This window comes from Carlito syrichta, unplaced genomic scaffold, assembly GCF_000164805.1.
Source record: "Carlito syrichta isolate Samal-C Ts95f unplaced genomic scaffold, Tarsius_syrichta-2.0.1 Scaffold311419, whole genome shotgun sequence".
Taxonomy (NCBI): domain Eukaryota; kingdom Metazoa; phylum Chordata; class Mammalia; order Primates; family Tarsiidae; genus Carlito; species Carlito syrichta.
The window spans coordinates 71,510-96,971 of NW_007255515.1; the positions used below are offsets into that span (position 1 = coordinate 71,510).

Below are 25,462 nucleotides of genomic sequence, written 5' to 3' on the forward strand. Positions count from 1 at the left end.
TATTTATAGATTTATTATTAGGCCTAAAAATTTTGGTCTAACTTGATGGCATGAATCACTAGTTCTTATGGTAATCGCTATTCTCTACTTCACTATATAATTTTAAGAATATTTTTATTAATAGTAAGGATTGTCCTAAAGTTTATCACAAAGAGTAAAACTGAAAATACAAAAAACTACAGACGTTTGTGCATTAGTAATTGAGCAATTTGCTTAATGCTGACCTTGAAGATAACTCATTATATTTGTCTGTTTCCTTAGATATCATACAGACAATATGAGTCTTGCTCAATAGCCCTCATGTTTTGGTAATTTCGACTGCTTTCCAAGACGTAGGTATATAATATTTCCTCCTTCCTAGTAATAAATACTAGGAAGGAGAATAGAAATGTTTAATGTGCTCATTACAACACAAACACTCTGGTCAAAATTTGTTTTGGTCAGAGTGTTTGTGACACTTGGGGAGAGGAGAAATTCCTAGGACTTGCTTTGTATGTGAATATTTGCATTATTCATAGAAGTAAAATAGTCAACTGGCTCGGTGGCTCAGCCTGTAATTCCGCGCCTTTGGGAGGCTGAGGTGAGTGAATTGCCTGAGCCCGCGGGCTCAAGACCCGCCCGGGCAGGCGAGACCTCATCTCTACAGTAAATAAAAAATTAGCCGGGCATGGTAGTGTGCGCCTGTAATTCCGGCTACTCAGAAGGCTGAGGTGGAAGGATCGCCGGAGCCCAGCAGGTCGAGGCTGCGGGGCCGGGAGTGGCCACTGCACTCCAGTCTGGGCGACAGAGTGAGACTCCAACTCCAAAAAATAAAAATAAAAAAATAAAAAAAAAGAAGTAAAATAGTCACCGCTATAGTAGACCACATGAAGACATACTCACCTAAATAAGAAAAGGAAGTGCACCAGGGAAGAGGCAGTGTTTTTAAAAGATTACTGTGGTGCAAGCACTATTTTGAATCTAAAAATAAAGAATTGCTTAAGTATACATTTTATTTCACAATTTGTCATTAGCTTTTATGTTATAACTACATTCATATGTTTAAAACAAAGCACAATTTTTTATCATTTTCTTTTCCAATATTAAAAATAATTTACATATAAAATAAATGTGGTTTATATGCCAAGTTATTCAGTTACTGAATTATTTAAGAAGTGGACCTACTTTGTGAAAATGTAAAATGGATCATAGCAAGCAAATTGTTAAGAGATATGCACATATAATAACTATCAACATTATTGTTATTAATTATTTCTCATCTGTTACAAAACCCCTTTCTATTAACATTTTCTCTCTTAGTAATTATTTATTTAACAGTTGTTTTTTAGCTTGTGTTTCCAGTCAAGAGAGTATTACTGAAACACAATTGTTCCTCCTACCACGAATAACCAAAAATAAATAATTAAATAAAATGAGAAAGAAAATTTCCTGAATCAGTGGTTTTTTCAAGATACTGAACATCAGGCAACAAAAAAGTCATTTGTGAGAAATGGTCAATAGAAGAGGTGAGTTCTATGATTGCCCTGAATTACTGACTTGAATGAGTTTCTATACCATGGCATTGGGATGTAGACTCCCTCAGTTAAGAAGAAACCTGAGAAACCATATAATTTTCAGGACAAAGTAGTCTCCTAGATTATTCAGCAAAGTGTGGATCTGCACATGAAACCACAAAAAGAACCATCTAAAGAATTTTTAAAAAACAGTACTTGGTGTCCAGACAGGGCTACTAATAATTCCTATTTTCATCAGTCAGAATGGACACTGGGTAGGGTATTCATAAAGGTCTTTACTCAAGGATGTCAGGTGTAGACTGACAAAACTCTGATGCCACTTAATAAGTGTTAAAATAAAGAGCGGAAAGCATCAAATAGTTTCCAAATAGCTACATCCTGGAACAAAGTTTAAGACTGTTATACTAATACAAAAATATCAAGCAACAATGAAGGTAAATCCAGAGTTCCTGGCATCCAAGTGAGGTTTATTTGTTATAGAAAGAAGAAAAAAATGATCATAATAAAAAGAAAAATCAATCAAATGAAACTGACCAAGAAATGTTATAGATGTTAGAATGAGCATCCAAGAACATAAAATAACTACTATAGTAGTCCACGTGTGCAGAAGTTTAAGTAGAAGCATACAAATATACAAATTGGACTTCTAGAGGTAAAATGTACAATGACTGAGATAAAAAATTATACTGGATGGTATTAGCAACAGATTAGACATTGCAGAAGGAAAGGTTAATGAACTTAAAGACATATTAATAGAAGCAATACAGAAAATATAATTTAAAAATTTAAGGCAGGGTGCAGTGGCTCATCTCTGTAATCCCAGCACTTTGGGAGACTGAGGCAGGAGGATTGCTTGAGCCCAGGAGTTCAAGACCAGGCTGGGCAACATAATGAGACTTTGTCTCTACAGGAAAAAAAAAACCCCAAAATTAGCCATGCATGGTAGCATGTGCCTGTAATCCCAACTACTCAGGAGGCTGAGGCAGAAGGACTGTCTTAGTCCAGGAGATTGAGGCCACAGTGAGCCATGATCGATCCACTGTACTCCAATCTGGAGACAGAGTGAGACCCTGACTCAAAAAATAAAAAATAAAAAATAAAATAAAAAGAACGTCATACACATATACAGTAAGTGGAAACCTGTAAAAGAGAGAAGGAGAGAGAGAACAAAGAGATATCTGAAAAAACAATGACAATATTTTCTAAATCTGACAAAACTTATAAAAGCATAGATTTGAGAAGCTCAACAGGTACAGGAGAATATTACACCAAGTCATATCATATTCAGAGTACTTAAGACCAGTGATAAAATGAAAACCATCCAGAGAAAAAGTTATGTTCACTTCTACAGATGAGACAAACAAAATAAATAGTGAGACATTTGATTTAATCTAAACATGTGAACAATTAGATTAAGTATAATTGGTCTAAACACCACATTAAAAGGATAGTATATGACTGGAAAAAGAGCAAGACCCAACTGTATGCTTACTATAAGAAACATACTTTAAATATAAAGATATGAATAGCTTACAATTAAAAAGACGGAAAATACATATTATGTTATTGCTAGTAAAAAGACACCATGATTGATCAGACTAATATTAGACAAAATAAATTTCAGAGCAAAGAATATTATCTGGAGACAAAAAGTCATTCCATAATGAAAAAGAGATAATTTCTTCAGGAGAACATTATAATCCAAAATGTGTGAGCACCTAATAGCATCATTTTAAAATATATGAAGAAAAACCTCATAGAGCTGAAAGAAGAAATAGACAACTCCTAAATAATAATTTAAGACCACAACACTTTTCTCTCAGTAACTGATGGAAAAATTAGCCAAAAAAGAGTAGAGATTAAAAACAGAACAAAACTAGTTTGTTCTAATTGATGCTTAAACAACAGTAAAATACATATTATTTTCAAATACACATAAAACATTTATCAAGATGGATTATACTTTGAACTTTAAAACAGTCACAATGTATTTTAAATAATTTAAGGCTTACAAAGTATGTTTTCTTATTGTCAAAGCATGTTTTCTTATCGTCAAAGCATTAAACCAGAAATAAATAACAACAACAACAAAAAAATCTCAGGAGAATTCTCAAATATTTGGAAACAAAATACACTTCTATATAATCCATGGTTAAAAATAAATCAATAAAGTAGGAAGTATTTTAAATGAAATGAAAATGAAAATACATAGCAATTTTTGTGGATGCTTCTAATCAGCACTTATAAGAAAATTTGCCACTTTAAGCACCTACTGTAGAATAAAAAAGATGCTTACATATCAATGAATACAACTAATTCCTTAAGAAACAAGAACAGCCAGGCTGGGTGGCTCATCCCGCACCTTTGGGAGGCTGAGGTGAGTGGATTGCCTGAGCCCGGAGGGGTTAGAGACCCGACTGGGCAGCCAGACCTCATCTCTACAATAAATCAAAAAATCAGCCGAGCGTGGTAGCGCGCTCCTGTAGCTCCAGCTACTTGGAAGGCTGAGGCGGAAGGATCGCGGGAGTCCAGCAGGTCGAGGCTGCGGTGACCGGGAGCGGCCACTGCACTCCAGTCTGGGCGACAGAGTAAGACTCTAACTCAAAAAAAAGAAAGAAACAAGGACAAGAGGAACAAAATTCAAAGGCAGCAGACAGGAAATAACAAAAATAATGAAAGAAGAATAAACTAGAAAACAGAAAAGGAATAGAGAAAAGCAATTAAATAAAAAGGCTGACTTTGAAAATAATAAATAAACTTGTTCAACTCATAACCTTACTAATCAGAAAAAAGTGAGAAGACAACAATTATCAGTATCAGAAATGAAAAATATTATATATTTCCTTTCTGGGATATTTTTTAATTAATTAATTTTATTTTATTTTAAAGATGTGGGGTACAATTCAAGATTAAGTATACAAGTGGTCATAGTATAGGTAAAACTTGGGCTTCCCTTTGGTCCCCATTTTTTCTGGTTTGAGATCAGGCACCCTTATTGATGTTATGTGCCCGTTTCCTCTCCTGGGAGTTTCCGGCACTGCAAAGCACTTTCTTATAGTGTTATAGTAAATGTTCAGGGTCCACTTATGAATGAGAACATGTACTCAGTTGTTTGTTTCTGAGATAAGTCACTGAGTATATTAGACTCTAAATCCATCCAAGTTGTTGCAAAGTCCATAATTTTGTTCTTCTTTATGTCTGTGTAATATTCCATCATGTATAAATACCACATTATTTTTATTTAGTCCAGTTTTGATGGGCAGCACGGTTGGCTCCATGTGTTTTTGATTGTAAATACTGCTGCAATAAGCATGCATATGCAAGTATCTTTTTTGTAGAGTGATTTAAGTTCCTCCAGGTATATTCCGAGAAGGGGGATTGCTAGGTTTTATAGGTCAATTTAGTTCTTTTAGGAATCACCACAGTTTTACATAGAGGTTAAACCAGTTTGCATTCTCACCGACAGTGTAGAATTGTTTCCTTTTCTCCACATCCTCACCAGCATCTGTTGTTTTTTGTTTTGTTAATGATGGCCATTCTTACTGGAGTTAGGTGGTATCTCAATGTGGTTTTGATTTGCATTTCTCTGATGATTAGTGAAGCTGAGCATTTTCCCATGTGTTGTTGGTGGCTCTTGTGTCCTCTTTCGAGGAGTGTCTATTCATATCTTTTTTAATGGGTCAGTTTGTTTTTTTCCTTTCAGCACATTTGAGTTCCTTGAAGATCCTGGATGTTAGGCCTTTGTCAGATATGCAGTTGGCAAATATTTTTTCCCATTCTGTGAGCTGTCTTCCCACTCTCTTGATGGTTTCTTTTCCTTTGCAGAAGCTTTTCAGTTTGATGAGATCCCACTTGTCTAACTTATCTTTTATGGCATGGGCATTTGGGGTTTTAATCAGGAATTGGTTGCTTATTCTGATTGCATAAGGATGTCTCCTAAATTTCCAAGAATCTTAAATTTGGGGTTTTACATTTAGGTCTTTGATCCATTTAGAGTTGATTTTTGTGTAATAGGTAGGGGTCCTGTTTCATCCTTTTGCACATGGTCAGCCAGTTTTCTCAGTATCATTTACTGAATAGGTTCTCCTCTGCCCAGTGATTGTTGTTGGAGGCTTTGTTGAAAATGAGTTGGTTGAGAAAATAAGGTTTTGCTTCTAGAATCTCTATCCTGTTCCATTAGTCTATATGCCTATTCTTGAACTCAAACCAGGCTGTTTTGATTACTGTAGCCTTATAATAAAGTTTAAAGTCTGGAAGTATGATACCTCCCACTTTGTTTCTTTTGCTAAGGATTGTTTTGACTCTCCGTGGTCAATTATGTTTCCATATGCATTTCTGTACTGTGACCATGTCTGAGAAGAATGAGTATAGTGATGAATCTGTAGATTGCCTTTGGTAGGGTGGATATCTTAACAATGTTGATTCTTCCAATCCATGAGCATGGAATATTTTCCCATTTGTTTGTGTTATTTTTGACTTATTTAAGCAGTGTTTTGTAGTTTTTGCTGTAAAGTTCTTTCACTTCTTTGGTTAGCGAGATGCTGAGATATTTCATTTTTTGTGTGGCTATTGTGAATGGGATTGTTCTTTTTTATTTGGTTCTCTGCCTGTTTATTGTTTATGTATAAGATTGTGACTGTCTTTTGCATGTTGATTTTGTACCCAAAGACTTTGTCAAAGTGCTTTAAAAGTGCAAGGAGGTTTTTGACAGATTCTCTTGGATTTTTAAGGTTCCTATTGTCAGCAAAAAGGATCACTTGACATCTTTCCCTATTTGGATATCCCTGATTTCCTTCTCTTGTCTAACTGTTCTAGCTAAGATTTTCAACACTATGTTGAACAAAAGGAGTGAGAGTGGGCAGCCTTGTCTTGTTATGGTTTTCAGGGGAAATGGTCCCAATTTCTCTACATTTTGCAATATGCTGGCTGTAGGTTTATCATAGATGGTGCCTGCTATTTTGAGGTATGTTCCCTCTAGGTGTTCAAGGGTTTTTATCAAGAAGGTATGCTGGATTTTATCAAAAGCTTTTTCCACATCTAATGATATAATAATGTGTTTTTTTGTTTTTACATCTGTTGATGTATTTAATTACATATATGGTCTTGTGGATGTTGAACTAGCCCTGCATCCCCAGGATGAAGCCTTCCTGGTCATGGTGGGTGATTTTTGAGATGTGTTATTGGATCCAATTTGCTAGAATCTTGTTGAGCAATTTTGCATCTATGTTCATCAGGGATATTGGCCTGTAGTTCTCTTTCTTTGTTGGATCTTTACCTGGTTTTGGTATCAGTGTGATGTTAGCTTCATAAAATGATTTGGGGAGCATTCTATCTTTCTCAATTGCCTGGAACATTTTCAATAGACTTGCTACCAGCTCCTTCTTGTATGTTTCATATAGAATTCTGCTGGAAATCCTCTGGTCCAGGGCTTTTTTTGGGTAGGTAGTTTGCTGATGACAGAGTCAATTTCCTGGGTTGTTACTAGTCTATTTAGGGTCTCAGTTTCTTGTTTCAACCTTGGGAGGTTGTGTGATGTTAAAAAGTCCTCCATTTTATTTAGGTTATTAAATTTGTTTTCATACAGGTGTGCATAGTAATCTATGATCATCTTTATTATTTCTTCAGGGTCAGTTGTGACTTGATCTTTTATATTTCTAATTGTGCTTATTTGGGCTTTTTTCTCTTTTTCTTGCTCATTGTGGCTAGGGATCCATCAATCTTGTTTATTCTTTCAAAGAACTAGGTTTTTTGTTGATTTTTTTCTAATACACTGTTGTCTTCTACATCGTGTATTTGAGCTTTTACTTTGGTGATCTGGATTCTGCTGCTGAAGTTTGGGTTTTGGTGGTCTTGCCTTTCTAGCTCCCTTAGGTAATTGTTAGGTTGTCAACTTGCTCTCTTCCTATTTTCTTTATGTGTGTTCATAGGTATAGGAATTCCCCACTTAGTACTGTTTTTCTGACATCCCAGAGGTTTTGGTAAAATGTTTCTTCCTTTTCATTTGCTTCCAGGACTCATTTAATTTCTATTCTGATTTCTGTGTGACCCAGGAGTTGTTCAGCATCATGCGGTTTAGTATCCATGTCTTTGTGGGTTTTAGGGGAATTTTGGTGATGGTGCTATTTATTTATTCCACTGTTTACTCAGAATGTGCCTGGCAGTATTTCAATCTTGTGAAATTTGCTTATGCTTGATATATGACTGAGATGTGGTTGATCTTGGAGTATGTTCTATGTGATAATGAGCAGAATGTATAATTTCTCAGGATGGAGTATTCTGTAGGTATCTACTAAGTCCATTTGGTCAAGCATCAAGTTGAGGTTCCAGATCTTTTTCTTTATTTTTTTACCTTGATGATCTATCTAGGTTTGTTAGTGTGGTAGTTAAGCCCCCAATATGATAGTGTTAGAGTCAATATTTTTTTTAGTTTACTTAAGAGATGCTTTATAAAAGTTGATGTCCCTGTGTTGGGTGCATATATGCTTAGGCTGGATACTTCTTGTTGATGGATCAAACTTTTTATCATAATGTGGTGTCCTTCCTTATCTTTTTAAATTTTTGATTGCTTAAATGTTGTTTTGTCTGATATTAAGATCACAAATCCTGCCTTTTTTGCTATCTGTTTATCTGAAAATTTGTTTTCCATCCTCTAACTTTGAGTCTGTGGGCATGCTTTGTGGTGAGATGAATTTCCTGGAGGCAGCAAATTACTGGGTCATATATTTTTATCCAGTTTGCCATTATATGTCCTTTCAGTGCTGCATTTAGTCCACTGATGTTCAGACTGATATTGTGATGTGAGAGTTTGTCCCTATCATAATTCTTTTATAAAACTGTCTTTTTATTTGTTTGTTTGTTTAGCTTTTGTGTTGAAATATGAGTGTGTTTTCATTTTTGCAGGTATGCTGGGTGTTCTGCTGCTTCTGTGATTGTTTGTGGTCCTGTGAAGTTTATGGTCTTACTTTTGTTTCCTTTTTTTCTGTGCATACCACATTTTTAAGCATCTCCTGTAGAGCTGGCTGAAGCAGCATATTCTCTTAGGGATTGGATGTCTGTGAAGGATTTTAATTCTCCCTCGCTGATGAAGCTTAGCTTGGCTGGGTGGGAAATTCTTGGTTGAAATTCTTTATCTTTGAGAACACTAAAGATTGGGGTCTAATTCTTTTGAGCCTATAGTATTATAGATAAGTCTGTAGCAATTCTGACTGGTCTCTGCCAATAGGTAGTCTGACCTTTTTCCTTTGCTATCTTTAGGATTTTCTCTTTTATATCTACTTTGTGTAGGCAAATTGTTATGTGTTTAGGGGATAGTCTTTTCATAAGATGTCTTGCACAGGTTCTCTGAATCTCTTGTACTTGTGTAGTCATCTCTCTGGTCAGATGAGGGAAGTTTTCTTGAATGACTTCATGGAATGTTTGATCCAAGGTGTTTTAAGTTTCTCTTTCTATTTCAAGTATTCCAATTGGAAATAGGTTTAGCTTTTTGATAAAATTGCACATCTCTTGGAGGGTTTCCTCTTTTTTCTTATTTTTTTTCCTAAATTTTTAATAGATTAGGTTAATTCTGTATTTTGGTCTTTCAGCTCTGAGATTTTTTCTTCTACTTGGTCAATTCTGTCATTTTTTATTTATTTTTGGATGGACTTCTTTATTTCTGTTATTTCTAAGTACACTTTCTTGAGTCTGTCCAGTTCCACTGTTATTTCATTTAGTTTTAGCCCTTGCATTTCTTGACTTTTATTCAGTCTCTTCAGTTATCCTCTGATCTCTGTACATACCCTCTGGGTACTATTCTTTTGGGAGATAACCATTGTTTGTGCCCCAGTACCTGTTCTAGCACTGACTCTTTACTGGGACTCTGATGGTTACCAGTAGTTTTTCATTGTTTTTTCTTCATTTGTGGCAGATCTCTTATCTTTCTCTTTAATTATGTTGCTCAGTGGAAAATGGAGAAGCAGTCACTTCTGATTTTTGTTCTACCTTTTGTCCTTCTGAGCTGGGACTCCTGGTTTGTTCACTTATAAAGTAGGGCTGGTGATGGGGTGTTCTGCTGTCTCTTTACAATCCTGCTGTCTCTTTACAACTTACTAGGTGGTGCGGGGGGAGGGCTTCAAGGTTCTGAATCCATTGGCAGGTCATAATATTTGCTATGTGGTGAATGGGCCAGCTGGGACTCGATCTCCATCTCTGCACAATATAACCTTACAGTAGTTGTGCCTACATAGCCCCTGAGTCAAATACAAGGTATAAGAGGGAAAAGAGAGAGAAAAGAGAAAGCAGGAGAAAAAGAATATAAGGAAAGTAATTGAAAAAGAAAGAAAAAACATTTAAAAACAGAAAAGGAACAAAGAAAGATGAATAGAAGAAGGAAAGAAAAGAGAAAACCAACCAACAAACAAAGCAACTAAATGAGATAATCAAACAAACCAACTCCCCCCGAAAAACAAAAATAAAAAAAAAACAATTTTTTTTTAAACATTGATAAAGAGCCGGGCTCGGTGGCTCAGCCTGTAATCCCACGCCTTTGGGAGGCTGAGGTGAGTGGATTGCCTGAGCCCGCGGGTTTGAGACCCGCCTGGGCAGAGAGACCTCATCTCTACAATAAATCAAAAAAATCAGCCGGGCATGGTAGCGCATGCCTGTAATTCCAGCTACTTGGAAGGCTGAGGCGGAAGGATCGCCGGAGCCCAGCAGGTCGAGGCTGCGGTGGCCGGGAGCGGCCACTGCACTCCAGTCTGGGCGACAGAGTGAGATTCCAACTCAAAAAAAAAAAAACATTGATAAAGAGTTCTCAACTTCAGTATGTCTCTTTAAGAGGAGAGACACTCTTGAGATGGGTTCTGGATTGTGGGGCTATTACTGCAGGTTTCCTATTTGCTGTTGGAACTTAAGATGTTAGAATCTTCTCCCACTGTTGCCTGCAATTGGTAGCCATCGAATCCCTGTGTGAGAGAAGGGGGCTGAAATAACTTGACACAGTGTTTCTCAGGATCTCACCCCCTTCCTTCCTCTCCAAGCTTTGTCACAGCTCCCAGGGCATCCTGTTCATGGCAGGGGAATGGGGTCTCCTGTGTCTGCCCTGCCCTCCCTATCTCTTTCAGCTGTTGCTAGTGGGTGGGGGGGGCGGTCAGTTAGGCACATACCAGTCTTTTCTCCGGCAGTTCCCCTGTCTGCATTTATTGGCCAGCAGCTGGCTAAGGGTGGAGGGTGGATCGTCTGCAGTTCTGCATTTACCATTACCCACCAGGGCTTGTGCAGTGGGGGCAATGTTCTCTGAGGTCACAAAGGGCAGTCTGGTCTCAAAAGGCAGTTCTGCTGATCAGCAGAGGCCACCCTGGAGCACTTCTCTGCCCAGGCGTTAGAGAGTCTGCTAGGTTTCTCTGCTGGCTGCTGTTCTTGTCACCAAGGGGTTCCATAGCTCCTCCTTCTCCAGCAGTTACCAAAGTCTCCAGATCTTGGAAGCTGGTGGCAAGGCTCTGGAACTCAGTCTAGTCTCAGGGTAGCTTCTCCCTGCTGTTTCCTCAAACTCTGCCTCAGGTTCTCTCACTGCACTTCCTCTGTGGCCCTTGCTGCCAGTATTCAGCCTGCCGCTGTGGTGTTGGGGTCAGCAATTACTCCAGCAGTTCTTCTAGGGAAAGCTTTGCTGATTTTAGAAGATGGTGCTCAGCCTTTGCACTCTGGGAATTGCTAGGATCCAAGTAAAGTAGCTGTGGCACCAGTAGCTTCACTGGCAGGGCCCTGGCCACTTGCTCAAGTTCTCACTCACTCAGTCTCTCACACTCCCACGTATTCACAGAAACACACATAGAATTGTCCATATAATCAGTCATACTCACAGGGACCCATGCAGTCTGACTGACTTTGCTGCCATCTTCCCAGAAATCCCAATATTATACATTTCACATATTACAAAAATATTAAGGGAATAATATGAACAGTTATTTTGTCACTAAATTTTACAGCAAATGGAATAGACAAATTCCTTGAGTTATACAAACTGCCAAAACTCACTCAAGATGAAATAGATGTTATTATAGCTCCATATCTATAAAGAAATATTAGCACATAGAATTTAGCAATAAATATAAAAGATATGGTATCATGACCACAAAGGTTTATTCCAGAAATGCAGAGTTATTTTAACATTTGGGAAACAATTCGTGTCATTCATCATATTAACAAATTAAAAAATAAAATCTATATGACCTTTTCAATAGACAAGGAAAAAGCATTTGACAAAATCCAACATCCATTCATGATTATAACTATCAACAAAGAACAGATGGGAACTTCTTAAACCTGATAAATCACATTTATGAAAAACCTAAAACGAACATTTAATTAACGGTAAAAGACTAACTGCTTCCCACTAAGATCAGGATCAAACCAAAAATTTCCATTCTCACCATTTTTATTCAACATTGTATTGGAAGTTCTAACCAGTGCAGCAGTATAAGAAAAACAAATAGAAGGCATCCAGATTGGAAAAGACTACACGATTGACAGTGTAGAATACTCAACAAAATCTATACAAAAAACTCCTAAAACTGAGTTTAACAAAGTTGTAAGATATAAGATTACTATATAAAAATCAATGGTAGCCAGGCTCGGTGGTTCAGCCTGTAATCCCATGCTTTGGGAGGTGAGTGGATTACTTGAGCCTGTGGGTTCGAGACCCACCTGGGCAACTTGGCAAGATTTCATCTCTACAATAAATCAAAAAATTAGCTGGGCATGGTAGCGTGCGTCTATAGTTCCAGCTACTTGGAAGGCTGAGGCAGAAGGATCGCTGGAGCCCAGCAGGTCGAGGCTGCGGTGGCTGGGAGCGGCCACTGCACTCCAGTCAGGGTGACAGAGTGAGACTTCAACTCAAAAAAAAGAAAAAAATCAATGGTATTTCCTTATGCTAGTAATAAGTATCCAAAACTGAAATTTTAAAAAATACTATTTATAATAGCGTCACTCTATTTGAAATATTTACACATAAAATCTGACAAAAGATGTGCAATTCCTTTGCACAGAAAACTACAAAATTTTGCTGAGGGAAATTAAAGAATAAATGGAGAGATATACCCTTTTTCCTGAATCTGAAGTTTCAGTATTATGATGTCCAGTTTCCCCAAATCAGTATTTAAATTTAAGAAAATCTCAGTCAAAATTCTAGCAGACTTTTATTATAGGCATTGGCAAAATGATTCCAAAATTCCTCTGCCAATATAAAAGGCCTAGAACAACAAAGGTGACTTTGGGGAAAAACAATTGAAGAATTAATACTAGCTGATTTTGAGATTATTTTAGTGAAATAGTAAGCAAGAGAGTGTGGTATTGTTGTAAAACTATACAAATACACCAAGGGAAGATAATAGGATCCAGAAACAGGCCACACAATATCTATGGACAACTAACTTTTACAAACACACAAAGATCATGCAGTGAAGAAAACAAAGCCTTTTCAACAAATGATTCTGGGTCAACTGGATATCCATATGCAAACATTAATAATAACTTTGATCTATTTCTTGTATCATACGCAAAAGTAAATCCAATATGGATCATAGATCTCAATGTAAAGCCTAAATCTGCAAAACTTCTTGTTAAAAACATAGGATAGAGGATATAGTGGAAATGATGGTTTCATCTGTGTATGTCAAAATATAGATTACAATATTTGATTATAGGCATTGATTATATGCCAATTACACCTCAATAGAGCTGAGAAAACATGTTTTGTTTCCAACCAAACATGGAAGAAGTCACAGAGAACAGAGGGACCAATAATTATTAGGCCTGTATAGATGCAGTCAATGGATCCAGCTCTTGCATCCTCCCCACAACACCCTTGTGAGATGTTGATTATTATTATTTCATGAATAAGTAAAGTGAGAGCTAGAATATGTTTCTCAAACTCATCCAATTATGAGTCAGACAGTTGTAATTTAAATCCACAGCTCTTTAATAAATTCAACCTTTATCTTAGGAAGCTGGGGTTGAAGAGGATCATGGTAATCATAGTCAGAAGATCTGGGTTCAAATTTGAGTTCTCTTGCCTGCTTTGTGGGTTACCACCCTTATGACCTCAGTTAACCTTCAGTTCCTCTTTAAAGGCTGTGTTTCTAAATACAGTCACATCAGGGGTCAAGGTTTCAACATATGAATTTTGGAGGAACCCAACTCAGTCCATATCAATATACAAGTAAATTAGAAAATCGGTACAAAATACCTCTTGTTTTTTTCACTTTCTTTTTCCCCTGAAGACAATTATTTACTCCTGCTTTTATTCTCATATCCTCTATAGGCCATTTCTAATTGTTGTTAAAGCTGTTACAATCTGTTGCTAATTATCTGAGTGCATCCTGACCTCTTCCAAGCTAAAGTCAATGATAGGTTACCAAGCCAAGGGCAGAACAAGTGAGACCATGTGGACTTGCAATTACTTAATTTAATGGAGTAGTTTCACAAAACAAAAGAAAAAGGATTGATGTAAGGTGATCTCTGAGCACACAGATTCAGGTAACATTTTACATATAACTCACATGTTCTCTTGTGGTGTCATTTTTGGTCAGCTACACAGGTGCCTGCCATACTTCTCAGATTCCTTTACATTTCAACCAGCTGGAATCTATGTTGTAATCTTCAAATAACTTTTTTTTACAGTTTTTTTAAAAAATCATTATATGAGCTGAGGGCCACACTGAGTAAGGAAAAGTTGCACAATTCAAACCTTCTTGGTCAAGCTCAACCTTTGTTTTTGGTTCACCTAGTTTTGTGCTCAGAAGAAAGGAAATGTTTTCTAATTCTAAGTCTATCATTGTGACATAGCTGTTTTTCCAAGATCTTTTTGACCTAGGCTTTGTTTTAATCTTCTTTGAACTTAACTCATTTTACTTCTAAATAACTGTGTTGCTAGTCTCTTCTCAGTTATAATAGATTCCCTATTATCATCGATGTGCCTCTTCCAAATTCCCTCAGTGAATTCTGGCAACAAGAAGATGACAACTGTGAGGACTGAGTACATGCACACCTTGTTTTATTGTGCTTTACTTTATTCCTCTTCACAGATAATTGCACTATTTTAGCGAAGGTATATAGCAACCCTGTGTCTAGCAATCTATTGGCATCATTGTTCCAACAGCATGTGCTCAATTACAGTCTATATGTCCCATTTTGGTAATTCTTGCAATATTTTAAACACTTTTATTAATATTATCTTTGTTTTGGTCATCCATGATTAGTTTTATTTGAAGTTACTATTGTAATTTGGGGGGCACCATGAACCACACCCAAATAAAACAGCAAACTTAATTAATAATTGCGTGGGTTCTGACTACTTCATAAACTGGCTGTTCCCCCATCTTTCTCCCTCTTTTCTGGCTTCCCTATCCCCTAAGACATAACAATGTAGAAATGAGGCCAATTAATGACCCTATAAATGCCTGTAAGTGTTCAAGTGAAAGGAAGAATCACGTTTCTCATTTTCAATCACAAGCTAGAAATGATTAAAGAATTAGTAAAGAAGATGTGTCAAAAACCAAGGCAGGCTGAAAGCTAGGCCTCTTGTGACAAACAGCCAAGTTATACATGCAAAGGAAAAGGTTTTGAAGAAAATTAAAAGTCCACTCCAGTGAATACACAAATGATAAGAAAGTAAAGTAGACATATTTTGCATTGCTGATATGTAGAAAGTTTTAACAATCTGGATATAGCATCAAACCCCAACATTCCCTTAAGCAAAAGCCTAATCCAGAGCAAGGTCCTAACTTTCTTCAATTCTATGATGACCAATAAAGGTGAGGAATATTCAGGAGAAAAATTTGAAGCTAGTAGTGGTTAGTTCATGAAGTTTAAGAAAAGAAGTTATTTCTAAAACATAAAAATGCAAGGTGAAGCAGTAAGTGCTGATATAGAAGCTACAGCAAGTTATCTGGAAATTCAGCTAAGATAATTGATGAAAGTGACTCCAGTAAACAATTGATTTTCAATGTCAATGAAACAGTCTTCTTTTGGAAAAACGACACCATCTAGGACTTTCATAGTTAGAGAGAAGTCAATATGTGTCCTCAAATATTAAAAGGACAGACTGACTGCTCTCTCGTTAGGGATTTATGTTGTCAATAACTATAATTTGAAGCCAGTATTCACTTAGCATCTTGAAAATCCTAGGACTCACAAAAATTATGCCAAATATACTATGTTTGTGCTTTAGAAAGCCTGAATAACAGTGTATCTGTTTTTGGCATGGTTTACTGAATATTTTAAGCCCACTGTTGAGATCTACTGCTAGCAAAAAAAAAAAGATTTCTTTCAAGATATTGCAACTCATTAAAATGTACCTTGTCACTTAAGAACTCTGATGGTAGTAGACAAGACTGATATTGTTTTCATGCCTACTAACACAACATCCATTCTACAACTCATGGATTAAGGAACAATTTTCACTTTCAAATTTTATTATTTAAGAAATACATTCAAGGTTATAACTGCTACACAATGATTTATCTGATAGATCTTGGCAAAATATACTGAAAACCTTCTGGGAATGATTCACCATTATAGATGCCTTTAAGAACATTTGTGATTCATGAGAAGAGGTCAAAATATCAACATTAAGAGGAGTTTAGAAGAAGTTTATTTCAACCCTCATGGATGACTTTGAAGAGTTTAAGGCTTCAGTGGAGGAAGTGACTGCAGACATGGAGAAATGAGAAAAGAACTAGAATTAGAAATAGATCCTGAAGATGGGTAAGTGGCGAAATTATTATCAAACAGCATCACGTACTACAGATAAATTTTTCATAAAAAAAGGGGGATCAATGAATGCAGCAAATTTCCTTGTTGTCTTATTTTAAGAAATTGCCACAACCACCTTAAATTTGAGCAATCACCACATTGATCAGTCAACAGCCAAGGCAATACCCTCCACCAGCAAAAAGATTATTACTCACTAAATGTTCAGATGATTATTAGCATTTTTTAACAATAAAGTGTTTTAATCAATTAAGGTATGTATGCTTTTCTTAGACATAATGCTATGGCATACTTTATGGACTAAAGTATAGTGTAATCATAACTTTTATATGTACTGGGAAATTCATGTGACTGACTTTGTTGCAATATTTGCTTTATTGTGATGGGCTGGAATCAAACCTGCAATATCTCTGAGCTAGTCCTGTATTCTGATTTCTTCTCCCATGCCTGAATAAACTATTTAGTAAGAGGAACAGAAAATTGCTCAAAGTATTTGTTAGAGGTATATTTTGGTTATACTTTATAGAAATAATGAATTGAAAACCCATGAACTGCAAGCTAATGTGAGATTACTCTCTTACTAGCATTTCCCCATGAAGTGTCTAATATAAGAACAGATTTGTTTAATGTTTTAGAAACCAACTAGTGAACTGAGTCAGGGTTTCAACAAGCAACACTATTGCTTATTATTCATAATTTGAAACCCTTAAATGCTACCCAAACTGGTAGCTCCTTTACTGACTTATGTGTCTATTATTGGAGGTTTTGGTAAATTCAGAAGGTCACAATTTATCTTGTGTTTTACAAAGTGAGAATTTAAAAAGCAACGTGAATATGGCACATGAATCTTATAAGTCATTTAAGCTTTTAAATGTCTTTTCTATTATTAGTTTCTAATTATATTTGATATCAGTTAACATAATTTATGCAATTAGATGTGAAAAATTATACCATGTTGCCTCTTTTTTTTTTTTTAAATAAAAATAGTTTTATTGAAATTTTCAATAATAATTAAAATGGTAATAATAATAGCAGTTAGCACTTAACACAGCACTTACTTCTAAAGCTTTCACAGACATAAATGTATTTAGTCCTCACAGAAGCCCTCTGAAATAGGTTCTATTATTATCCCCCTTTACACATGAAGAAATAAGTAACCTATGGAAGAGCACACAACTGATACACAACAGATTTGGAAATAAAACCAAGAAGTCTGGCTCTAAAGCATAAGTAAATCAGAAAAGGGAAATGCACTGTATTATAAATTGATGTTAAAAGTTTAACAGCCAAAATTCTGTTATTATAATGTAAAATGTCTTTCAGTTGTGCATTTTGTATGTCTTTGAACAACAAATCCAAAAATTTCTCTCTCTTTCTCTTTTTTTCAAGTAAATGTAGGGAATTATGTTTCTCTTTCTCCCAACTATGCTCTGTTCCTATCTTTCAGCACAGAATTGAATCAAGAGGGATTGATGATGCTGTTTTTGATGAGGTTCTCTGACCTCTCTGGAAATCTGGCCTGAAGGGCAGGGTACCTTCTGGAGAAGATCAGGACTTCTTACTTCCCCTGTCAGAGAACAGCTACTAGGAAAGAACACTGGTGACCATGAGAATTGGTGCTCCCCCCAGGGAACCTGAGGACTGCTAGTCACAGCTTAGGGCACAGATTCTTCCAGAAGTTAAGCAGATGTTCCAGAGTAGGGGCTATTTTCTACCTTTATTCACCTATTTTCCAGATCAAGAAAGGGGATATCATTTACTCAAAGGATTTTTTTTTCTGGCTTATTATATTTGTTTATATGCCCTATAATGTTATGCAAACTAAGTCACATGAAATTATTTTTTAAAAGAAAATTTGGGGGATTAAACAGCAGTTTTCCTTATTTGTTCCAAATATTAATTCCTGCAGTTGTCATGTGCCCACGCTCATAGTATTTCACTTGGCCCTGTGGTTTCCAAGAGGGGGAAATTGTGCTTTGCTAAGTTAACACCTCATTCATTAAAAGCAGGAAAGGAAAACGCACTTTTAAGGAACTAAAGGTAGTCAGAAAAGTTGAGTCTTTCTGGAAGTCTGATTGTGACCATGGGACCAAAGAAGTAGGCAGAGGTCAGATCACAGAGAAGCTCCTGTTTATGCTGGAAATAATGTGGAGGGTTTGAAGGATCTTAAACAGAGACAGAAACTGATGTGAAATTCAGCAAAATCACTTCAGATGCTACATGGTGGGCGAGATGAAAAAGAGGCAAAACTGGAAGAAAGAACTGTTGCTAGGACCCTCTTTCAGTTGCTGTGGTGAGAAATTGTAAGGACCTGACCTAAAACAATGGCAGTGGGAATGGTGAGAGGTAGATTCACTTAATTTTGAGTATAGACTATAGCTGGTGATTAAATAGATTAGGAGATGAGAGGAGAGAGGAGTCAAGAGCGACTCCCAGGTTTCTGATTTGGAAGATTGATAGGAAAGGGCACTTTTTATTGGGTAAAGAATATGGAAAAAGGGGCAGAGGACTGGATCAAATCCAGTACCAAGACATATGCCCTGCTGGGCTCGGTGGCTCAGCCTGTAATCCTGCGCCTTTGGGAGGCTGAGGTGAGTGAATTGCCTGAGCCCGCGGGTTCGAGACTCGCCTGGGCAGCGAGACCTCATCTCTACAATAAATCAAAACATTAGCCGGGCGTGGTAGCACGTGCCTGTAGTTCCAGCTACTTGGAAGGCTGAGACGGAAGGATTGCCGGAGCCCAGCAGGTCGAGGCTGCGGTGACCAGGAGCGGCCACTGCACTACAGTCTGGGCGACAGTGAGACTCCAACTCAAAAAAAAAAAAAAAGACATATGCCCTGATCTGCTGCACACACTCAAGAAATGGCCTGAGAAAAGACAAGAAGTAGAGCCAGGAAACAAGGGGCTACGTCAATGAGACATTGTCTGTCTGGGGTGCTAGAAAGGAGACTCCAGAGTGCTGTTTCTGCCTACATGAAAGGTGGGGCCACACCTGCCTCACACAGCCATTTGGATCGCAGTTGAAAAAAGGAAGCCAAGCCTAGGTCAAATGAAGCAGCATCGTGAGTGAATCCATCCATGGGTTGCCTGCTGCCAAAGGAGATGGCTGAGGGTGACACTTGAGGAAGTGGTGCCACAGGACCAGAAACTGGAAAGAAACCAGTGTGGCAGAGCTAGAGCATGGGAAGCAGCATGCAATGAAGAGGCAAGCCAAGCAGTGCAAGGCAATGATACCAAAGAGGATGAACTGTTCAGCCAGGATTCCCTGCACTTGGCACTGGGATGCTCTGCTGGGCTGAGATGGGGCCACAGAGAGGCCGGAGTGAGCCAGAATGCAAAGATATAAACCAAGCCCCTCCATCCTGAAGGACCCACAGTGTTGACTGCTGACTACTTTCTGTCCCTACTACCTAAGACATCTTGGATGGTCTCCTAAAGATCAATACCTTAGCACCATGATCTTTCTTATCCTTCCCTTCCCATTAGTATTTCAACTCCATAGTGAGACTTTAGGTATAATACATATTGTTAGTCAAATAAGTTATTTATTTATTCACTAGATATTGATTAAGCTTTTCTATGTGTCAGGTACTGTGTCTATCATTGGCAATACATTGATAAATAACACAGATGGTGGAATATAAAACTGACAGATTTCATCTGTGGGACCTTGGGCAAGTCATTTCACCTAGGAATGTCAATCCACCTAGGAATGTCTAAGACTCTTCCAACTCAACCATCCTAAGGTTCTTTACATCATTTATTCAACACATGAATATTAAACACATACCATGCATACAAATATGTTATTTTCCAGTCTAAGTAAAACATGTGGCAAGGGGCTCTTTCCTGGCTTGGGGATTGATAAAGTCTTACAAATATATAAACACTAAGAGTTATATATTCAATAAATCACCTTTATTAAAAAATCCAAAGTTATAAGAAATTTCTACTATATTAGGAGACTCATCATGATATAATCATCATGTGCTAGGATTTGGTTTAAATGAACCAACATGACATGGTTTGAAGTTGGTTTAAAATCTGAAAAGACATTCTAAAAATCTGTCATTATAGGATTGTTGTGAGAATCAAATATGATGGTACAAGAAGTATAACACGTGGTACCTAGAGTTAGACTACCTGGATTTGAATCCCTGCTCTGCTAGTAATCAGTTTTATGATCTTGGAAAACTGCTTAACCTCTATTCATTTTGGTTTCTTCATCTTCAAACTGAAAAAGTATAATGGCAACTAAACCATAGGACTGTTTTGAAGATTAAGTTCAAGCATGTAAATCCCTACTATGGAAACTGGCACATGGTGATATTCAGTATTTTTTATTGTTGAATAAAATTTGCATAGTTGCTAATCTATCATTAGCACAAAATAAAAGTTTTTTTTCAACCCCTCACATTGCCTTTATTAAACTACAAATTTCTTAAGAATAAAATAAAATCAACAGGACATGGTCTAAGTTTTTGAAGAGAAAAATTATATAGATAATTAACTATAACACACTGTGGTAAGTGCTGTAATCATAGAGATAGATAATACCCATTATCAGAAAGTGACTGATTCGGCAGTTTCCATTTCCTTTTCTCGCCTTCCTCAACTCATAGATTCCAACTCTCAGAAGCTGAGTCATGAGTGTGAAGTGGGTTCCCAAAGAGTGAGTGAGAGAATGCAATTTAGGGTATCTTTGAGGGTTAGGAAGCTGAGAGGGTGGGGTGAAAAGGAGGCATTTTCTGTGATGTAGAGTTTCTAATGAAACAAGTGACAGAAATGCCTTTATTTGGAATTGATGGCAATGTGGGAAGATACTTGGCTGCCAACGCCCCAGTAAAACCTATCATTGCCCTGATCTTGCCTTCAGTTCTCCTCACTCACGACCAGCATTAGCAACCATAGGAAAACACAGCCCATGTGTTTTCAAAGGAGTAACTCTACAGACATTTAGGAAGGACAGAATTCCGAAGGCGTGGTCTTGCTTTGCTTCTTTCTGATGCCTTTCGCTGTTCTCCAGTATCAAACATATCAACTCTAATCCCTTTTGGGGAATGTCAAGGCCCTTCCTGGTTTGGCCCCAATTAAGCTTCATCATCCATATTCCCCCCACTGCTTTGCAGCTCCTCTGAAGCACCTCCACTTCCCTCTGAGCCCACCGTTTCACACCCAGAACTCTGCATCAGCTGAGCTTCCACCTCCCACCCACTCCCCCATACATGTTCAAAGCCTGTGCAGTTTTCCAGGCCCAACCAAAGTTTCATCCCTTCCAGTCCCATGTAGCCTTTCCTGATCCTCCTGTGGAAGGTCACTACTTCCCCTCCTGGTGTTCTGAGCTTTGATTTCTTTTTCTGCTAAAGGACTTAACACTCTGCTAAGAGCTGTGATTACACCTGTTCACATACTCTACCTGCCCCTACTAGACCAGGGCATCTAGAGGACAAAGACCATTAAAAATAACTAAATCTATTTCTTATTATAAAACATGAGGTATGCTTATCAGTTCTGAAATAATAAAGCACGAGCAAGAAAAAGCATATAGATCTGGCTGAGAAGCTAGAGTCTCTTTCACACCCTAAAATTATACATTGAAATTAAGAAAAAAAAACTGCTTTGAGTTTGGCATTGTTTATTTAAATGTCATATAGGATCCTTAAAATTGTTGAGAGAAATGGGAAATCAAGGCTTCATTTTAGCAAAGGTCATTGAATAGAAATTTTAGCATATTTATCAAAAATGTCTTTTAAATTAAACAGTTGACAACAACTTACTTTTCAACCAATAATGTTGTATATATTTTAAAATAAAATTTGCTCATATATTTATGGGCTGGTCAGGAAAGTAATACTCAGTAAATAAAATGAGAAAAATTTGATAAAAGAAGAAAACAAGAAAATTAATTACCCATAGTCCTATCACACAAATATAAGCACTATTAATTCTTTAGGGCATTTATTTCCAATGATTTTTATTATTTTCATGCCAAGGACTGGCATGGAAATACACACACACACACCTACAACTTCTCAAATTGTGTACAATTTTTATAATTTTTTATCTTGTTGGTTTTTGTTGTTGTTGTTGTTTGAGTTGGAGTCTCACTCTATCACCCAGACTGGAGTGCAGTGGCCGCTCCCTGCCACCGCAGCCTCAACCTGCTGGGCTCCGGCGATCCTTCCACCTCAGCCTTTCAAGTAGCTAGAACTACAGGTGCGCACTACCATGCCTGGCTAATTTTTTGATTTATTGTAGAGATGAGGTCTCGCCAAGTTGCCCAGGCGGGTCTCGAACCTGCGGTCTCAAGCAATCCACTCACCTCAGCCTCCCAAAGCATGGGATTACAGGCTGAGCCACCGAGCCCGGCTGTCTTGTTTTTTTTACCACTGATGTTATGAGCATACTTATGCCACATCATTCACTTCAAGGGCTTACGAATAAACAATCCAGTGGATATACTTTACTTTATCATTCCTTGATAGAGAAGAATTTAGGTTTAGAATTATTTTAGAATTATAAATGATGCTGAGTCAGATACCTTTGTGTTTGAAGATGTCTCTATATTTGGTTTATTTCCACAGAACTCTTTCCTAGAAATGCTTTCCCTAGGTTAATGGCTGTAAGTATTTTTAGGTGCCTGACATATTGACACCCACTTAAAAGTATCTTTTTGATCCATAAATAGTGTTTAACCCAGTGACCTAGTCATTTTATGACTGTCTGATGAAGAGCCAAGTGACTGAAATGCTTTCTATTCCTCCAGCTGGGGATTACTTAATTAAGTTCCTTGCATCTGGTTGGGGGGTGTTGTCCCACTCTCCACAGCATGAGCCCTTCTACCCCATCTGTGGTCAGAGTGGCGGAGGAAGCACAGAGTTTCAGCTCTGTGGGAAGGAATGGGGCTGGAGAGCTCATGCACAGATCAGTTCTTATGAGAAGGGACCAACTAAGAATAGCCCTGGGTTGACACATACCCTCTCCTCATGCTTACAGGAGAAACCAGAACCAGTCATGAGTTGAGAGCTGAGACTTATAGCTCAGAGATGCTATTCTTGGATATCCTGAGTTCTGTGGTCACCAGGGACCCTAGGTTGTGCAACAACGCAGCATGATCACATCACTATGCTTAAAAATTTCCCTTCTCGCCCCCAGATTCCATTTTCCTATCTGCCAGGGCTGCCTATAAAGAGAAGGGGAGATGGCTTCAGATTTCAGAAGGACGCAGGCAGCCGTGAGTGCCCACTACCAGGCTCTGCTGATACTCAAGCCTACGTTCCATTGCTCGCCCGCTCAGAATCATGAAGGTAGCTGCCGTTGCTGTCCTCCTCAGCGTGATGGCTCTCTGTAACCAGGTCTTCTCTGTACCATGTGAGTCTGTGTTGTTTTGTTGCAGGTATTCCCACTCTCTGGCCACGGTTGGACCATATCAATCTTTTCTTGTGACCTGGGAGCCACCAAGAGAAAAGAGAAAACTTCTTAAAGGGCTACAAAACATCTTGGTCTCTCTCTTCAGGACTTTTATTTTTCATCTCTGTAAGGGATCTTAGCTCTCCTTGTCCCCAAGTTTGAGAGTTAAGGTGGGCATCGAGGAGTTACAGTCCCTTATACAGATAGAAAAACTGGGTTCAAAACAAATGAGCTTACGTGAGGCAGAATCCAGGTCTGGGTACTTCCCAGTGGTGTCATTCATTCACCAGCTCTCCCTAGGTCTCCCAGAAGCTCTGTCCTTTGGATATCTTATGAAAGATGACCAAGGCTTCTCTTTGCCAGGGTATGACTTATTATCCAGACAAAATTCCCCGAAGAGTGATAAGAGAACAGTCTGTTTGGATATCTGGATCACAGATATCCACAGAAAGGGAGAGCTCACTGTGCAGAGTCAAAGAGAAAGAAGAATATAGACAGAAACAAAGACAGAGATGGGGACATTTCTGAGCAAGAATGCACTAATGCCTGCCAGTGACGTTGCCTCTCAGGGAACAGAAGGTGGCTTGCCTTTTCTTTTGAAAAAGGACTCAGGCTCAATTATCTTCTTTTTTCTACAGTTGGTGCTGACACCCCGACAGCTTGTTGCTTCACATATATTGCCCGGCAGATTCCACAAAAATTCATAGCTGACTATTATGAGACCAGTAGCCAGTGCTCCAAACCAGGTGTCATGTAAGTACCAGTCTTCCTGCCCACTTGTGGGGAGGTAGGGAGGTCTGGGCTGGGGGCAGAGATGGGCCAGTAGAGCCATCCTGGAAAGGCGTAACCTTCCCAGACCTCTCAAGTAGTAGGGTGCAGGTCTCCAGGGTGTGAACTGACTTGAAGGATGGGCAGGTGGTGTTACTGAGTCAGGGAGTACTGTTCTAGTCCAGAGAGTAGGGACAGGAAGGAGGTGGCAGGATCCTCTGAGGGCCACCCTAAGTCATTGAGAGAAGCTCTCTAGACTGAGATAGGCAGAGGATCCCTGAGAAAGCGGGAAGGCCCTGAGCTTCCCAGGACAGAGAGTGAGATGGAGGGCCACCGCAGACCCAGGATTCCCCTGCTGGACTGTTCAGTGTCTAATCCTTTCACCTTTCTCCACAGCTTCCTAACCAAGAGAGGTCGGCAGGTCTGTGCTAACCCCAGTGAGGACTGGGTCCAGGAATATGTCACCAACCTGGAGCTGAATGGGAGTGGCCTGGAAGTTTAGAGGAACCAGTGACCTCAGTTGACCCAGTGGGGAATGGGAGCCTGAGCCTCGGAGGCTGAATCCCTATAACCTCCACAGCTACCTCTCCTGTAGACTGTTTGTTGCCAAACAGTCACACCATGGGACTCTTCTTAACTTAAATTTTTATTTATTTATGCTATTTAGATTTTGTAATTTATTTTTGATGTCACACTGTTTACGACTGTTTGCGACTGTTTGCCCTGAGAGATCCCAAGACCTCTTCCTCCCCACCCATCCCCTTCCCCTTTGCTCACATTGGTTACAATTGAGTGACTTTCATCAGTCCGTTACAGGCAGGCGTGGTACCAAAGCACCAGGCTGACAACTATGTATTGGATGCTTTTGTTCATCACTGGGTTCAGCCTGGTGAAATAATAAAGATGCTCTTTTAAATAGTAAGCCAGCATTGAGTTTGGTTTTGTTTTTCTGGCAGATCAGAGCCACTGGTTAAGAAAAATAATAGGTAAAGAATAGGAAGATGTGAGATGGGGGGAATTTAGG

General features: G+C 38.3%; 1 protein-coding gene across 1 annotated transcript; it reads left to right on the forward strand.

Moving 5' to 3' along the window:
* The first annotated feature begins 23,561 nt into the window (after window positions 1-23,561).
* On the forward strand, window positions 23,562-25,149 carry LOC103271195 (C-C motif chemokine 3-like). The gene is made up of 3 exons (XM_008068646.1): window positions 23,562-23,631; window positions 24,309-24,423; window positions 24,835-25,149. Exons 1-3 carry the CDS (start codon window positions 23,562-23,564, stop codon window positions 24,938-24,940), a joined length of 291 nt encoding a protein of 96 aa, XP_008066837.1. The 3' UTR covers window positions 24,941-25,149.
* Window positions 25,150-25,462: the final 313 nt, after the last annotated feature.

Bases quoted from the DNA above. Each gene is read 5' to 3' on its own strand.
- LOC103271195 (XM_008068646.1), top strand. From the start codon at position 23,562: ATGAAGGTAGCTGCCGTTGCTGTCCTCCTCAGCGTGATGGCTCTCTGT. The intron at 23,632-24,308 runs GTGAGTCTGTGT...TTTTTTCTACAG, and splicing joins CCAGGTCTTCTCTGTACCAT to TTGGTGCTGACACCCCGACA. The intron at 24,424-24,834 runs GTAAGTACCAGT...CTTTCTCCACAG, and splicing joins TGCTCCAAACCAGGTGTCAT to CTTCCTAACCAAGAGAGGTC.